Below are 18,817 nucleotides of genomic sequence, written 5' to 3'. Positions count from 1 at the left end.
ATATATGTGTCTCACGGTAGAAAACATTTGGGCACCCCTGTGTTAGACCTTAGAAGTTCCACTATACAATGTTACCATAAAAAAAAATTCTACTTATGCTAATGAAAAAAGAAAAAAGAAAAAAAAGAGTAGTGCAAACTCGGCCAACAATTTAGCTCATGTCTATGATACCAAAAGTCAAAAGCCACAAGCCACTAGCCACGAGCTTTTCAAAGTACGATAAGGATTCAGACCCAGAAGGCCCATTATTTTATTTTAACCCACAACTGTGGGATCGGCTCGCCAGGGAAAGCAGGAGAGAGACGCAGAGCACGCCTCCACACTGCTGTAGGTTGTAGCCATGGTGATAGGAGACGTAAGTATGATTCAAAGAGGCCCAGTAGTTATGCACATGTAAACCTCCAGTCCCTCAATATCTCCCTCACAGCCAAGAGCTACCCGCTTGATTAATATAAGCGTATATTCAACATGGATATAAAAGGGACTAAACTGTACATCCTCATCATGTGGTCAAATGTCAAATCCAGTTCTAAATATAGATCTACCACTTCTCACATCTCTTATGAAGACAGTCGCTGTTTCTACAACCAGCTTTGGTTTGTTTTTCACCCGTTCTCATAACGTTGGATGAAGGGTTTGAGAGCCAATGCTGCAGATTGTGGTTTTAAGGCTCTCCAGATGTCACTGTGTTTCCCAAAATGCATTAGAGGCAAGCCTTGTCATCACGAAATCGTATCATATTCAGGGTTTGTGGTTTGCATGTGTACTGCAGAAATGAATATTACACACTAAAATGTGTGATTTCACTATAGGAATCTATGGTTGGGAGCAATTAAAAAAAAAAAATCACTTCCTAAAATGTCAAACTGAAATCTCTGCATTAACAAAGGGGAGTGATGAAAATGACTAGCTGTAGCCTGACCAATGAGTGCAGAGGGTGTATTTAAGGAAGCACTCTGGTGCTGCTTGCTAATAGAATCGCTGCTGGAGAGTCACTCTTGAATTAGCTTGGCAGGCCAGAGTGGAAAAGCCTGGCGGGATGTCACCAGGCCCATATGCTCTGGAGAATTTTGTGGATGGATGAAGTTGAAGATTTGTCAGCATCCTGCACAGATTGGTGTGTTTTGTTTCTGTGTGGCCAGATTATCCACAACGTCGTGCATAAGTACTGCAATTCTCTACTACAGTCTCTGATGATTACACTGAGATCAGCGGAGGACCTAAACGGTTGAAATAGTGACTTTGTAACATGGATTCACTGTAGAAAAGTTTCACCTGACTCATGAATTATCTACAGCAGTTGTGTTTTTCAAAAATCGATTATTCAAAAAAAAAAGTATATATATATATATATATATATATATATATATATATATATATATATATATATATATATATATATATATATATACATATAAATTGAAAATGTAATTTGTACAGTAGAATCTTCAATGGATCAAATTGTCACTTTTGTAAAAACGTTTTAACATTCCTAACTGTTGTACAAGCAAAAGGAGAAGTTAGGAAGGTAAACATACATTAGAGGTTTGTTTCGCTGAAGACTCAAAACATTTGCTTCAGTTTTGTGTGATGTCATACATGGTGATGATTTGAACCCGTTTTCGACTTTAACATACACTTCAATTTAGTGGAACTCCAAATTGTACCACTTTTAGGATGTTGGACTTTGGATCTTCCACTGTATTGAAAGCATTGTGGGCCATATTCTGAGGCGGCGGACGCTTTGAAATGCCCCTTTACCCCTTTTATGACATACATTTTCACACAAATTACTTTATGATGGTGCCTATCTAAGCATGTTGCTTATCCATCAAAGTGATGTGTATTTATTTTCTGAGCAGGGTTGCCCTCTTTGTTGGAAGTGCCCTCTGAGCACTGTGCCCGTTCATGTACCAAACAATTAAATCCCACTGCAGCATGAACCCTTGCTTGGATTTGACTTCACTAATAAAAAGTGATTATAAAAAGGATTACAACATGGATTAAGAGGCTTAGTGATTTTTCACTCTGTACAGATGAATAAAAAAAAAAATGCAGTGACCTCACAAGATATCTGCCAAATATTGATAGACAAAAAAGTTTGTTTGCTTTTGTTCCCCCAACATGATTAAAAGTGTTACTAATGGTGCAGAGAGTGGCAGGCTTTGCAGTGACAGCGTCGGCCCTGGCGTTCCACGTAATCTGTTGCAAGTCTGTAGGAAATCATCCTTGTAATCTCCATTTTATCAGATGGAACTGCAGCTGTAGGACACTCTTGCGAGATTAAGCCTAAAACCGCTGATTCAAGGGATACTATTCCAATAACTGCCATCAGGTTAACCAAAGCAGGGACCTGCTCCTCCATAATGTCTTTCTATCACCAAAAACATGGCGACATAATCTCAATTAGGGATAAATTTAAAATAATATACGTATATCAAAAGATAAACCACATTGTTTTTAAAGTAGCATGTTATAGTGGAGGTATTATGTGTGGATTAGTATTATTATCTGAAACAAATCAATTAAGTAGTTTTAGTTCTCTGCTCAAATGGTCAATTTTTTCAACAGCTTTAATAGGTCTGTTGGCTTCTCATCATTTGTTCAAGTTATTAATTTCCTGGTGAGTGGAACCATTCAAAATATTCTACATTCCGATGACTAGCATTCCATTAAGATGATCAGGGTCACGACTGACTCTCAAATGAACCACTGACCTTGATATTGTGGAAAGGGGATGATAGAGAATATGAAACAATACTATGGATTTACAGTATAGGGTGGGTAGTGGAGGCGCGGGCTGTATGGTGACAAATACAAGTGGAAGAAGAGAGGGATGCAGTGCAGGAAAGCTGGTGGGTAGGCTGAAGTAAGACTGTGGACAGGAAGCAGAGCAAGAACCTGCAGCAAAGCTATGAGTCATTCTAGGTTCTAGATTTAACAGCACACTGAACAAGTTTATGTGTGCGTGTACTGGGGTGTGTGCGTGTGTGTGCATATGTGTGAAAGTGTGACTATGAGTGAAAGCAATAAGCGACAACAAACGTTTGGAAATTCAAGCATGCCTAAGGGTAGGAAAGCTTTGCAGTTAAATTTGAATGAAATACCACAAAAAAGTCCTTCTAAAATATGTCCAGAAACAGGCCAGAGATGACACATGCTGGAATGCTGATACATTAGACTAGACAAGAAATCTGTTGTTTGTGTACTTATGTACTTTATGGCCACTTTTCAGTTCCCAGATGTGTCGTGCAATACTGAACTTTTTCTGTCCCAAGGTCATTTATCATCATCAAGTGTGCTGTTGTTAGGACGGTGTCGAGCTCTGTGGTCGAGCACCTGCACTGTGTACTGAGGCTAGTCCTCAATGCAGGGGACTCTGGTTCGATTCCTAGACCGAGCAGGTCTTTCCCTCTCTCTCTCCCGCTTCCTGTCCAAATTTTAACTGTCCTGTCAATAGAAAAGGCAAAAGCCACCTCCCAGAAAATAAAAAAAAGTGATAAAGTGCGCATGATCCAGTTCTACATGTGATTGTGTGCATTCTTGTACAGAGTACACGATAGACCAGGGGTGGCAAACTGCGGTCCTCGAGGGCCGGAGTCCTGCAGGTTTTATAGATTTCCCTACTCGAAGTGCAGCTGATTCCAATTAACAGGCTCGTTATCAGGATTCTGCAGAGCTTGCTGATGAGCTGATCATGAATCAGCTGTGTTGAAGAAGGGAAGTATCCAAAACCAGCAGGAATGCGGCCTTCGAGGACCGGATCTCGCCACCCCTGCGATAGACCCTTTACCTTCTGTATTTTGGAAAGGTATTCACTTGCTTGGTTTTATTCTCAAATTGAGCCGGACAGGTGCAAGTGCTACCCTTAAATATGAATGAGGTAATTACAACTTACAATTGCTCCAGTATCATTAGAATCCGTAAAGGTAATTTGCCCACAAAGGGTACAAATATGCAATAATATGTACCCAATGGTACATATTTGCCTCCAGATGGTATAAATCGCAAGGATCAAGGATCGCAAGGATGTACCCTGTTTAAAGGGTACAACAGGTGTGCCCTTGAGGGTACTACATTTTTATGACTCCTCTTGAATTAAAGCGAAGGTCTCACATGAACCACATTTTGATTGTTTCATTTCAAATGTATTGAGGAGCTATATAGAGGCAAAATAAAAATAAAAACTCAGTTATTTTACATGTACTTCCAGAGCTAACTGTATGTGTATTTTGTCAACACTTCCCCAGAAACAGATTGACTGATTTATTTATTTGGGATTTCGACTGAGCGTTTTTATCCACAAATAGTAAGAAATCTCCAGAGAAGTCTGATCATCTCAACACTACCCAAACAATGGAAACATCTATAACAGCAGTGTTTTTAAAAAGTGTTGTCTCCTTGCCTAATACAAGATTGCTCATAAACAGTGGTGTCTTCATGATGGGAGTTTTTGCAAATAACAAAGAACGGAAGAGCATAAAGAGAAGCTTTGAGTGAGCTGCAAGGTAGAGGAGCTATTATAAAAACAAATTAAGGAAAAAAGGACAGAATAGTTAGCACAGAGGTGAAAGGCTAGGAAATATACAAGTCTGTATGAGAGAGTGGGAGAAACCACAGCCAGCAGTTCAGAAGGGAGGGGGTGGAGGCCGAGGCTTGTGCTAGGCTTCACGGATACAGCACCAGTAGCACGATTCGCGCTCTAATCCTCACATTAAAACCGCTGCTGATTCACTAAAGCAGATTACTGCCATTTTCCACACTTTCCCCTCCCACCTCGCTGCTCTGGGAGAACCCCAAACTTTGTCATTTGAATATAATTTGGCGTATTTTCATCATAATCCGTAACTTCTTAGCTCTCAATACATTAAGGATGTTAAGATATGAAGGAAAAGAGGGCGGGAGGGAAAAAGAATACAAGCGCCCACATAGTGCATGCATCTCATATTTGCTTTTTGAGGTCTCCTGGTCGATCTTCTGGCATTCACTACTGCACTCAAATCTTTTTTGTGTGTGATTAGTATTACTGAGTGTGCTTTTAGTATACGAGCTTCTCTGAAATAACAGCTTAGTGAGACTGGAGAGGGCAACCTGTTCACGTCCTTTCCTTTAAATCTTCACAGAAGGGTAATATTGTTAAGGTTAATATTAACAGGCTTAGAATAAAATAAAACATTGATTATCCAGTGATTTCATTATGACTGCATCTTCTGCGTGTCCTATACCTCGGCACAAACTTGAGGTGAGCAGTGAAGCTTGACTGAGCCTGGAGAAAGCCTGTCCTTGGTATGATCTCCATGTGTTTCCTCATCTCCGGCCAGAGGTCAAAAGTAAGCTTCAAGGCTGTGCTGGTGCTGACATGGAAAACACATGGATGATTAAAATCAGACTGACAACTGACAGTGACCAACTGAAAAACCAGCCATTCATAATGCAGTCAGACAGGAGAAATACAGTGCATTCAAACATGCAGACAAAGTGAATGGAAACTCATTGCGAGGTGAAAATGTATTGTAACACACGTCAATTAAATTTTAACGGTCAATACTACAGAAATGTTATTTATAATGCCTTACAATACTGCATTGCAACCAAGTGCATTACTTCTACTCTCAACACTTGGGTACAATATAGTAAGGAGGCCCTGGTAGATTGTATTTTCTTTAGACAAGTAACCAAGTAACCTTTAAGGCAAATTGACCTTTGGTTTGGCAAAACTCCTACTGAAACACATCACATACAGTTTACCCTACAGATATGATTTACCTGATGGCATTGAGAAGAATTTTTTTCTGACAACTCTTAACATAAACAAGGTGCCTTGAGCACAAGAATCGAAGGTCAAATCTCCTTTTTCTTTTTGTTCCAAGGAGGTAAAAAAAAAAAACGTTTCAGGTGCACATTTCAGTATGAGAGAATTTGTGATGGAGACCCACACACAAAAATCTGTTGTTTTTTTTTTGGCATGTGTCTCCAGCAGAAATTACCCCGTAATGAGATGTGCACCCGAGATCCATATCAATTAGGTCACCCAGTTTCCAGGAGTTTCAACAGATGGTTGTGCCTGTGGCTACAAGCCTCAATGATAGCTTGCGATATAAATGGCATTCCACCATGGGAATTTTCAAACACATCCAGCCTTCTACTCACACCTTAACAATAACGGGGGGTGGGGGGTGGGGGGTTTGGAAACTTTTTGTTTTGACAACTTTCATTGGATAAACTGTGACCCATTAGTAGAAGAAGTTAATTCCATGACAGATCCCCAAGCAAATGGCCCATATCTTGAAAGAGGACTCTCAGTTCTACATTTGAGGGACGTTACATTTCTGTTATTAGTGTAGCTTTATTCTAATATTTACATTCAAGGAAGCTGACAGGTTTTTGAGTCCCCATGAAAGAACTTCAATGCTGTGAATGCATATCAATTCATGATTCTATACTATTTCTATAGTGCTGATGCAAAAATACATTTGTATCAAGATTTGAAACATTAGCAAATACAAAATTCATTTACACTTTTTTTTAAAATCTTTTTAACACATCTGAATTCTTTCCCCTATCCTAGCAGGATACAGGGCTGCAGACCAACCACAAATAATAAAAAAAAATCAAAAAATCAAAGAGACTTTATTTACATCACTTAGTTTAAACAGAAAGCTGTGATATAATATTTCAAATTAAATTAAATTAATTAAATTACACTTGGTCTTCGATGTAGAAAAGTCTATCCGGCACATGCTCGAGAACCGTAAGAATATGTTGATGTCTAAATTGATCTCATCAACTAAAGTTTGATGTTTAATGCTAATTCAAGATGCTCCAAAAGGGAAGAAATGAAAAGCATATGATGTGGGTTAAGACGGAGTGAGGATGTAAAGACCTCTGTATTTATTTGTATTTTTGCCAAATTCAGTGCCAAGTTACAAGTGGCTGTGCTATAAAGATGTCAAAGTGGCATTTACAGATCCCATGCATTTATCAGCTACACATTCACTGTGGAAATGCTCAGTAAATCAGGATGAAGCATATCAAATCGAACTGAACTTGCTGGTGAAAATAGCTATATATAGTAAAGCTAATTACAGCTACCCAGCGGCACCAAATGTATTTGTACACTGCAGTAACTAATTGTGACACAACATCTATTATAGCGGAGGCCACTATTACAAGATATTCATGAGCAATTCTGTGTGGTATTTGCTTATCATCTCAACAGACATGATGGCAAATATTGAGATAAGAGTGGACAGCTCTGCCCCCCCCAAAATAAATAAATAATAAAATAAAATAAATTGACAAGCCATTTTTTAGCCAGAACTGCTGGAATTTGAGTGACATACTTAATGGTTTGCTTTGAGAGCTGCAGTCCACAGTCCACTGTGGGTGTCGTCATTGTGGTGTTGTCACATGTCACACCAGATGGCAGTTATCATAAAACAACCCCCCTCCCCACCACAACCCCGCACACATGTGCTTACTCCCACACATGATGTGTCACAATGACAGTGGACCACACGCCCACTGTTACTATTCCTTCCTGCCAATCTCATGACGCATTTCATATATAATCTACATTACATTAGTTGAAGTTAATACATCTCATTGGGCTACCTACCGATTGTTTAACCTATAACCTTCAAATGTTTACCATTACCTGACTTTTATGAGCTAAAACTTAACCGTTAGGCATTATTGTGACCCGTTTTGGGCTTTTTGATGGTTCTGACCAAGTCATTTCAAAATAAGATAACGCCCAGGGGATAATTATACAATCCTGGTGCTGTATTGTCAGGCACATGTCTGCTGAAAGGCCAGTTATTCAAATAATGTTTAAAAATGATCAGCTATAGCTTTGAATTTAGCTAGATAATGCCCATTAAATAAGTACTTCTATAATATGCACATTTCTAGACACCCCAATTGTAAATCAATCTGACAAGAAGGCAAAATATATTACTGAGGCATACTGTATCTCTGATGTATTTATGGCTTGAGCTACAGTTAGTCGGCTGAACATTAATAAGATATTACAGGATGGTAAATGCTTGATTCTATTTCTGAATGACAATTTGTTTGAAGCTTTTTTCATTATTTTATGAATTTATCTTAAACGTGTAACACTATTCTGGGAATATAGTATAATACTCTATTAGTTTATAGCCACTACTGAGGGAAATACTGGTATACAAAAAATTATATTATTATTATATATTATATATTAACTGTGTTGGAGTTCTATTTGATACTTGGGTCACATCTAAGGGTGTGTGTGTTTGGGTTCTACCTGCTTTGAATTGTGACAACCTCTTGATAAAGGTGGTCAAACATGCAAATCTTCATGTCAATATTCGGCTCCACCACCCACACTGGGAGGCCCACTCCCTCACCCTTCACCAGGATGGCTATCTGTTGGAGCCAGCGTATACATTCAGTTCACATCTTGAAAAAAAATATGTAGATCATCCTATAACAGGTTATGATGAGCATTCTTTGTCTTACTGGGAAGCTGGTCGGATCTGAAAACTTGATGTAGAGGTCTAGTTTGACTTCTCCGGGAACAGTCGGAGAGAATATTATCTCTAGCTTGACACTTTCAAAAGGTCCAATATCACCTTCTCTTACCTGAGTTAGAAAAAAAAAATACACAGTTTATCTTTTATTATTCTATGTAACCATGGTAATTTATCCTAAAATAAAATTAACTATGATGAATGCAGGTCATTTTCACCATTTTACCTTTAGAAAAAGAACCAACACTTCATCCACCACTAGCACATTCACCAAAATCACTCAGCTGAGCCACTTAAAATGACACACAAGCCAACAGCACCAAAACATAAAGATGATGAAGGAAAACAATGACAAATGAAAAAGAGAAGTGAGCCATTCATGCAACAATCAAACCGTAAACCAAGGCCAGGATCGCATGATGTATTATCTGCCATTATAGAGCACAGCCTTCAAATAGGCCATGTGCAAGTATCTGTCAGAATGACAATGACTGAGAGGCTTGCATGCAAGCACATGCAATAACACACAGCCATAACAAATGCAGAGGAAGAGGTGATGTGCCATTAGCCCCAGGCCACAGAGATGTAATGAACCCTGTACAACTCAAAAACATCACATGGGGTACATGGTACATAAAACACAAGGGCTAAGAACAAGACTTCGACAGGATCATGATATATCATACTGTAGTCCTAAAAAGATGATTGCACTGTGACTCACGTCCTATTCATCAATCAAATAATATATAATCCTTTATTTAATGGCCAAATTAAGGCGAAGGCAAATTCATCCCAACATGGTCTTTTCATGCAGCACTATTTCTCTGATTTAAATTCCAAACAGAATATTATTAAATTCTAAAATATATACATCTTCTTACATATATCCTATACCTTTTGCTAGTCAAAATGTAATGCCTTCCAATATAGGGGCATGCATAGTTAATTGTCCTCTCGTTTCGACTCCTGCATAGGCATTGCCAGCTCAGTTGAAGCTCAGTGACAACTTTTGAAGGTACAGTACAGTTTGACACAGAACATGCATGCGTACTCCTGCTAAATTGTACCACAACATAAAGGTATGTACAGTTAAAATCCAGTCAAATCCAAATAGCACTTCACCTTTAGTTGGAAAGCACTTGTCAGTCATACTATGCTCTACTACAATAACCAGAGTAGGTGGTTTGCATTTAAGTTATGAGACCATCTGACTCACAGTTAAAAGGATCCCTGTTTGAATCTCGTCTTGGCCCTTTCTGTGTGTTCTTCCTGCACTTGCTTGTTTACTCTGGCTTTTTCTCACATTGCAAAAAAAACCCATTTGTGTAATATTGTTTGAAGACATCTCAGTAAGTGTGAATCTATGTGTAAATGGTCGTCCATTTCTATTTGATGGACCGATGATTAATCCATTTTTCAGTCAAAGTCAGCTGGGATGCGCATCCAGCTCACCGCAACCCAGAACAGGAAAAGCAGTTTAGAAAATGGACGGATCATTGAATGTAATGTTTTTATGGTATCTATTTACTAAATTTACTACTACTAAATAGTATTTTATTGAATTATCCCACTAGAAATTCTCTTTCCACCATGTGGTTGTTCGCATTCATTATTTGCATAACGACATGCAAGCAAATGTTTCAGGGTAATACGTTTTACTGTTTAGTGATTCCCATTAACAACTATCCAACCATTTTCTACAGTATCTGTTCTCATTAGGATTGCATGCAAGCTGGAGCCTATCACAGCTGTCTTTTGGCGAGAGGCTGGGTACACCAAGGACTGGTTGTCAGCCAATCGCAGGGCTATTTACAAACATAACATGGGGTATGCAAGAAAATCATTTAAATCCATATGCTGCCACTGACATACGGTACATTATACACTTTGAATACTTACATTCCCTATACGTATGTCACAGGAGTCAGACAGACCCTCTGGGATCTGGGAATGAATGCTGGAGGACACAGAAGCAGCTCTTGGACCTGGAGTTGAAAGCTGTGATTCTGCTGACAGAAAGTAATGACAGATGAGACACCAATAGCTCAGCTTTCTACATAGTTGCAGTATCAATATACTTTTTTGTTTGCTTTTGAGCTCCAATTGGTGGCCACAGTGATCACAGATCATCACCGATGTGAAAGCGCACTTGGAGACCGCATTCCACCCTGATTGTCCGTGTGTGTGAGTGACCAACCCACAATAGTTGTGCTGCAGCCAGAGCGAACAGAATCTGATCGATCAAATTGACCAAAATCGCGTTTCATCATCCGCACCACAACTTAGACCTGTTTGTTGCAGGTGTAAAATGTAGTCTACTTTCAACCACCAAATTGTCAGGTGTCCCGCCGACATGTGAAGGAAAATGCCCTCGGTCCACTAGAACACCCAGCATGGCGCAGTGTGGTCCGCCAAATTCCCAAACAAACTAAATGAGGCTTGAATCCTGCACAAAAATCAAGATGCGGCAATATTTTTTTTACCCAAGCGCGCATGCACTTTATACAAAAAGAGCCCATAGAGGGATTCTTGTGTTAATAGATTGAAAAAAAAACAACAAAAATCTGTAAAGTGGTTGTCAATTTCCTCCATAAGGAGTCAAATGCTCATCCTCTTAACAAGCAATAAATAAATAAATAAATAAATCACAGATTAGGGTAATGTTTCCTAATTAAGGGTTTACAAATCATAAATCAATGAACTGAAATTTTTCTGGTGGCTAACATCTGATGCATTTTCAATTAACATGGCAGACAAGTCTCAATAAATTTCTACTTTGTGGTTTCCAACAAAAATACATTCGTTGTCTCATATTTCCATGCACACACACACACACAAAAAAAAAAACATCAGCAGAAAATTATCATAATAATCAATTGTTTGTTTGTACATCCGATTTACCTCGTTGACATTGCCGGGATACAGAAGACCTGTCGGTAACATGATCCATACTGCGTACTTCTCTCCTGGCCAGGGATGCAGAGCTCTTGTTCTGATCAGCACATGTTGTGTTGAGCGTAGATGTGCCCTGTCAGCCATCATCACCGGCAAATGTATTAGTTTTATATTGATTGTTTTTAATTAATTTCTTTCCACTTCATGACTGATTTGACAACTGATTTATGCTTTTCCAACATTAATGAAATGAAAGACTAAATTTCACTGTCCGACCTGCTGTGTGCTGGCTGAGCGATTGGATGGCATCTGGACCTGGTGAATTTCTGGAACGGGCTTTGTTGTATCCAGGCTAAAGCGGGTTGCGAGTGCGCCTTTGTTGGTCAAGGTGATAGTCCGTGAAATAATTTGACCCACTACATGCGAACCAAAGTCAATAAACTGGTTGTCGACCTCCAACTAGAGATAAAAGTAACATAAGTGGAAAGCACTGACTTGCCAGAATGCATAATCAAACTGACCAGTTGGTCAATTTGAGTACAGTGCGCAAAAGTTGTTCAAAAGACCCAGCGCATACTTACATCACATCTCTTGATGATGCATCTGACGGGTACAGAGAAGCGACCTGCTGCTGAGGCAAAGTCAACTTCTCCTTCCAGGTCTTCATTGATCTATAAGGGTCAGAGAGCAAGAAGGTGTTGCACATGACATACTTAGGTCCCAACTCTGAATCCAAAGGAATAATTTGGTTATAATAAGTTGTGCTTAACTGCTGTCCAAACAAACAAAAAAGCATATCAACTGTTACTGACCGAAGGATGGAAAGTAATGTGCATTTCACAGGACATCCCAGTCGATAAAGGACCGGGAGGTTGAAAACTGTAAACAATACCAAAGTTAGTGAACAATGAACAGCTTCAAAATATTTAAATAGAGAAGAATTTTTTAAAGTATGATGCGTTTTCAGTGGACTACATTGAGATGTTTTATGTTTGTAATTTTTTTATTCATATATATATATATATATATATATATATATATGAAATTAAAATGAATAGTCAGTGTGCTGGAGTGCAAAAATATTGGAAAAAAAAAATAAGAACATACGGTGCCTGTATGTGTTTTTAAATCAACTGAACAGAAAATTTCGATTAAATATCTCATATGCAATGGATCTTCTGAGAGGGCGTAGTGTCTACAGTATGAGCTTAACTCAGTGCAGAGGTTGTAAGTCAACCCGCTTCTCAGTTTGTGTTGTACAGAGAGCAAAAAAATAGTAAATTATTGTTATTTTTATACATTGTAGCTGTAACAACTTCTGAGATAAGGAAGGAAACAAAAGATTCTGAAAACAACATATGCATCTCAACATGTTTATAGCAAACTGGCAGCTGCCCAAAGGACATTGAAACTTTTTGCACCCTCAACTACAGTGCCAATGAATATGAAAATAAAAAAATTGCCTGTCAGACAGAAAGAAGGTTCTAACTACATCTACTCATAAGCATAATCAACCAAGGCTACACATTATAATGAGAATAATTTTGTTATCTGGATCGCGCTTTTATTGTGTTAAAAATTAGAAGATGTTCAATTCTGACTACATTCTTTTCACAGCTAATTATCAGTTTTTGCATACTATGAGAAACTAACAAGTGGGCTTTATTGAAGCCTTTTTTTGTGGTGCTGGTCCAATGGTCAGGTGAAGAACTTGGAACTGTCATCCGGTTTACCACTGTGACCTGGAAGTGTATGAAATTATTCCACCTGGTGTGCACACTCTGATGCTAACTTCAAATGACACTGTTACATTTGAATTACTCTCTCTCATTCTCTTTTTGGGTAATTCTCATCTTGTGTCATTCTTCTGTTCCAGTTCCAAGACACGATATGAAGAGGCATACAAAGTAAAATAGAACAGTTCACTAGGGATTAAACGCTGAATGAGACAAAGTTGGAAAAAGCCTACAACAGCACTATATAAAGCACTACAAATGAGGCCATACATTTGAGCATACACATTGCAAAAGCGTGATGGTACTGGTTTCATGTGTCTCCCAGGAGTGCAAGAGCATGGAAGAGATATCAGGTGGTCATTTTTTTCAGTCTTCTTATCAATGTATTGGGGTAATAATACTCATACTATAGAATTTCAGTTGTTTTGTTTATGTTGTTTTTTTGTTTAAGTATAGGTAACTCTAACAAACAATCCAAGACATTGAGTGATAGAATGTACAGGATACTTATTAACGCCATATTTAGCCAATGACAAACAGGGCTCCGCCAATGAGAAACAGCGCTACATGAGATATGAGTGCAAGAGCTGTTCAGACAATGTTTACAGAAGATCATTTTTAGCTCGGGAGATCCTGTACATGTAGCAAAAAGAAATCAAATCAAAGTTTGGGTGTGTCCCCGCTGATGGGAATGTCACATGCAGTTAGAATCCGGATGAAAGATGCATTCCTGGTGCACCCTTAAACCAGCCTGAGAGTGAGAAGTAGACTTGACTCACAGTGGTTGAGGCATTTTAAGCATCGTGACGCGAGCTGCTGTCTTTATGTGGGAGGACAGCCTTGCCGCTCACGTCAACTGCGTTGTTAAAATGACAAGCGCTTGTGGCAAATAGAGGTACATAAGCAGATGTTTCCAAGTTATAATGAACAATCTTCGGCCCAAAAGAGATTTGGAAGATGCTTTGACAACACTGTCAGCGAAGGCATTGATTTACGACGAGTAGTTTGCCGCATGTCTGCAGCTAAAAAGTGGTTAGTCTTTTAAAAAATGTTTTAAACTGCATGCATGAGGAACATTTATTACGTTTTCACTATATTATGCTCTGAAGTCACATGTACAGTAGAAAGAAAATTCGGAATGCAATGGTCAGTTTTCTTTCTATTTACAATTGCATGATAGTTAAAATTGAAAACTGATCTTTAAATTTTTGTACTTAGACTTAGACTTGACTTTATTGATCCCTTTGGGATAGCTCCCTCTGGGAAATTTACTTATTAAAGGTTTTATGATGGCCGTTTGGCCATCCAATGGACTATTGTATATTTGTATTTACATTATTTGGTACGAGAATAAATATTAATGTGTGTTATACCGTACATGATGTACATATTCTTTCAAATGAATAAAATGAAACTGCAAACGAGTCCTGGACTGGATTCTTCGTATTCTCTCCCAGCCACTTACTTGATCATAATAAAATCCTGCAGTTGAGCAGAGATCCCAAGAAATTTGCAGTGATTAGTGATGTAGCTGATGTTAGTCAGGATTACTTTCTTTTTATAGGTTTCCCCCACTTCAAAGTCCTAAAATAGACATTAAACAATAAAAACATTAATTGTAGCCTTGCAAAGATTTATCATAGGTTGGTTTATTTGTGTCATACCTTGAATAGGATGACTTCTGGCTTACTAGTAAATGAAGGCCCCTTTATCTGTTTTCCACCACCTTTTTTGGGGGTTATGCTGAGCTTCGGGCAGACAACTGCAGGTTCTCCTTTCACATCTGTCAGCGTTGTCTTCTGATTCAAGGGAGGCTGTAAGCACAAAAGAATTGAATTAGTAATTAAATAATACATATAGCCTACTGTATAATCCCTATAGTATTCTAGTAACATAGCATGAAATCAAAGGTCATTGGCATTAAAAAAAAGAAGAAAAAAAAAAGCTGCTTATTATAAAGCAAAGAACTTGGTGGCTGAATAACTGTTTATTGGTGTATAGCTTCATCTTCATCTCCCCTTGCGGATGATGTCATCGACCATATACGTGATGTGGGCAATTGAAAACCGCCTTGCACCCCCTGATCGTGCATTTGTGTCTTGAGGTCAAATTAAAATTAGAAAAAGCTTTGAAATGGTCTCTTGGCCTTTTTTTTTTTTTTTCTTTTTTTTTTACGTGACAAAATACTAGCATTTGAATAGGGGTGTGTATACTTTGGACTATTTATATCAGTGATTCTTAACCTGGGTTTTGATTGAACCCCAGGGTGACTCTGTCTAAGGGATTCTGCGGAGGTCAAGACACACACTCAACTCCAGTTATTCAAGATGATATGCCCCGATGGGACATCATTGGCTGCAGGGGATCACGCTAAATTGCTTGGCCTATCTGTGCTGGAAGGAATTTGGTGTGCTTCATAGTCGACTTGTGGCTGTTGTAATTATAAGTTGTCATTACTTTATTATTGTAATACCTTCATACTAACAATATCTAGTAAAAAAGAAAGTCGTACAACGAATATGTGCAATATGAATTCACGTTTAATGGAAAGTATGGTGTTCCAAAGGTTCAATTCTGGGGCTTCTGTTTCATATCTGCCTGAGTTCCATCTTAAGAAAACAGCGGCAGTTGGTTTAAAGTGCTCCATAAATATAGAGTTGAGTGATGTAAGTCAGTGTCCTAACTGCATGATTTGCCAAGCCAAGTTAAGCAATTCTAGTCCAGCACAACTAACTATCAAGCAAAACCAAATGAACACTTTCTTGAGCTGCATGGAGAGCCAGACTCGATGAGAAGCCCCTTCCCTATTCATTTTGTTCACTAGGAAACCTATAACTTCAATTTAAAAAAAAAAAAAAAAAAAAAAAATCACATCTTTTCAATAAATAAGGGTTTGGTGAATGGTGAATACCTCCAATAAGGTTAAGAACCACTGATTTATATATACTATTAGTCAAATGGACGAACGACTATTTGATGTGACATTTCATCCTCTATTATTAACTTTGTTAAATAGTGTCATTTGATGATCTGCCATGCAGTAATGTATCAATTCACGAGCATGCTCCCATTGCTGTGCTCATCTATTACCGGTCATTAACTATGCTGAGACGAAGCTTTGATGAGGGCACGAGTCGGTTCCGTTAGATCACTTACACTCCACTTGTCACATGCTCAGGCCTCGGAGCTGCACTGTGGCTCACTCCGAGGCATCAAAGGCAACAGCACAATGAGAAGTGATGCCTGTCGCCCTACATTTCATGTGTGGGCTGCTGGATGAGCTCGAGAGCCAACGCACCTCCGTGGTAGTGCGCTCGAAGACACACTGCAGTTAAAGCCACGGAGCTAGCCGTCTTTGAGCAAAGCATTTTTTTTTTTTTTTTACCGCAGCACACTCTTGTTCAACTTCATTATATGCTGACTGGACAAATGATTATAATCACTTTAACAAACGAAATGGATAAAGATTCTCCAATGCAACCTCATGATGCAGGATGCTATACATTATTAGCACTATTACCGCTATCTTAATGTGGGGATTTAGACAAGGGAGTGTGGGCCTGTCAAGCCGTTTGAGACTCTGCAGGGATGTCCAACTCTTTTAATTTTAGAAGTGGGCTGGTAGAAAAAAGGTTCAAAGCTATTATGTAAAAGTAAATTAAAAGTCCTATAGACAATTTGTACTTTTTTGGTATTTTAGCAAGAAACATGAAGATGACACATGATTTGCCCTGTCGGGCCACATAAAATGTAATGCACTTACTGTACTCTACATCAGTGATTCCCAACCCGTGTGCCAGCCCCTGCACAGTTAATTTACAAAAAAACAAAACATTTTTTTTTATTATTATCTACAATTTTAATATTATCTACAATTTATGTCATCCATAATTTAGGACATATATATCATGGAAAGCAGTTGAGAATTGTCACACCAGATGATGGCTGGTTGCGCACCATAATATTTTCAACTTACTGGTAAATCAAAGTTATTATAGGCTAATGATTAGCCATGTAAACAAAACAAGTCAGATAGCCACACAAGTAAAATTACAATGAAATTATTATTTGTTGGACAAAATTATTATTATTTTTTCCCAGGTCATATCATGATTTCCAAATATGACCATGTCATACCAATTGCTAAAAGGGTAACTTTTCTACAGTTTGTGAAAGATTACAAACTGATAGTGTTGTGGATACTACATACAGCCTTGTGCCTTTAATTAAGTGTAATTCAAAATAAAAGACCCAAATTGGTTATTTGTTTTTGGTTACACCACATGAAAATTTATAAAATGGGCATCATCAGGCAAACTTATCCATCAATGACCCAAAATTAAAGAAATTATATTACTTATTTACTCCAAACAATATTTTAGCCTGCTAGAAAGGCGTAGAGTAACAGGGAGAATGTTTAAATGCTCTTCCAATAGTGGACAGAATGCATATAAATAACCTATGAATCCACTATTTGTGAAATGTTTATAAAGTGGTGTGCTGTGAATTTTTTTCCGATGTGAAATATATGCCATGGTTCAATAAAAGTTGTGAAACACTGAAATCATTTTTTGTTGCGGGCCACAATGTAGTTTCACTCGAAGGGTCGTCATTGACTGTGAAACTATAAATGTCCTATTAACTATTGTTAAAGTTACTGTAAAATGGAATTTTGGTAGATTTTCCTGGGAAGTTGACACGCTTGATTTGCTTTAGTTTGACATCTGTGCTGTACACCATTCTAAAATGAGTGCAACGTGGTTTATATAAAAGATGTTATGCAGCTAACCAGGAAATGATTTATGGTGTTTTTATGTTGGCATCTTGTGGGATTGGCTTTATTTAGCCAGCAAGCGCTTTCATTTCACCTTGAAGTTTTGGTCCCACAGCCCAGAGAACTCGGGCTCTTCCAGGCTGTCGGGAAGGCTCAGGTGCTGCATTTCCTTTTGGATGATGTCTTCCTGGTACTCGGAGTCCGATGATGAGTTACTCGCGCTGAAGTTTCTTAACTGATGAGAAAGACATGTGATCAGCCTCCTTACAGTCATTTCACACATGAAGAGATCCACCCACTGTTGTATCTTTCTCTGTGCCTGATGGTTGTACGGAATCCAGGTAACGCAGGAGCTTCTCTCGTATCCTGCCTGGGGAAAGGATCTTGTGGACAGTTTTGGGTTTTGGCAACGGCGCCTGTTGTGCTTTTCTGTTCTTCACCAGCTGCTCCTCGAGGAGCTTGTCCACAATTTCTACTTTCCTCGCCTTCTGTCTCTCCTTGAATTCCCTGAGAGCACATCAACAGCACAGGATTATACAGAAATGGGGTCATGTATACCTCAGCACACAGAGAGAAAACACCTACACACTGCTCCATGGAGTGGGTGTGGAGGACATGTGGGAAAGCAGCATAGGGGAAGAGAGGAGTTCTTGTGATAATTTAGTACGATTTTGTGCAACACATTTTCTGTAACTAGCATAAAATCAAGATCTCATGAAAAGAATCAAAGCCACTTGACATTTTTGTAGCAGTTTTCCTGTCATGCCAAAGGTTTGCACATACAGAGTGAGATTGCTCAGCCGCAGCGTGGCTGGAAAAAGTCCCGCTCAAATGCAATATTACAAGTTATCATGAAATTCCCTTCTAAATTCTCATGAGAATACCCCAGGAGAGAGGAC

At 38.6% G+C, this 18,817-nt stretch overlaps 1 protein-coding gene across 7 annotated transcripts in view; it reads right to left on the bottom strand.

Moving 5' to 3' along the window:
• cfap74 (cilia and flagella associated protein 74) overlaps positions 1-18,817 on the bottom strand; it is a 70,172-nt gene that overhangs the window by 44,241 nt on the left and 7,114 nt on the right. For 6 of the 7 annotated variants that reach the window (XR_013282545.1, XR_013282544.1, XM_077514899.1 and 3 more), the window contains 12 exons: positions 18,218-18,425; positions 18,013-18,153; positions 14,809-14,958; positions 14,610-14,728; positions 12,221-12,287; positions 11,990-12,079; positions 11,685-11,867; positions 11,415-11,541; positions 10,413-10,522; positions 8,503-8,625; positions 8,288-8,409; positions 5,226-5,354 (listed from right to left, as the gene is read on the bottom strand). Coding sequence is in view for 5 of the 7 variants with exons in the window: in XM_077514899.1 (XP_077371025.1) it covers positions 5,226-5,354; positions 8,288-8,409; positions 8,503-8,625; positions 10,413-10,522; positions 11,415-11,541; positions 11,685-11,867; positions 11,990-12,079; positions 12,221-12,287; positions 14,610-14,728; positions 14,809-14,958; positions 18,013-18,153; positions 18,218-18,425 (1,569 nt within the window). In the remaining 2 variants the exon portion in view is untranslated. The remainder of the gene's footprint in view (positions 1-5,225; positions 5,355-8,287; positions 8,410-8,502; positions 8,626-10,412; positions 10,523-11,414; positions 11,542-11,684; positions 11,868-11,989; positions 12,080-12,220; positions 12,288-14,609; positions 14,729-14,808; positions 14,959-18,012; positions 18,154-18,217; positions 18,426-18,817) is intronic. The other variant, XM_077514900.1, reaches the window with a different exon arrangement.

This window comes from Festucalex cinctus, chromosome 2, assembly GCF_051991245.1.
Source record: "Festucalex cinctus isolate MCC-2025b chromosome 2, RoL_Fcin_1.0, whole genome shotgun sequence".
Taxonomy (NCBI): domain Eukaryota; kingdom Metazoa; phylum Chordata; class Actinopteri; order Syngnathiformes; family Syngnathidae; genus Festucalex; species Festucalex cinctus.
The sequence above is the reverse complement of the archived record's forward strand: the minus strand, read 5'-3'. Positions and strand labels throughout refer to the sequence as shown.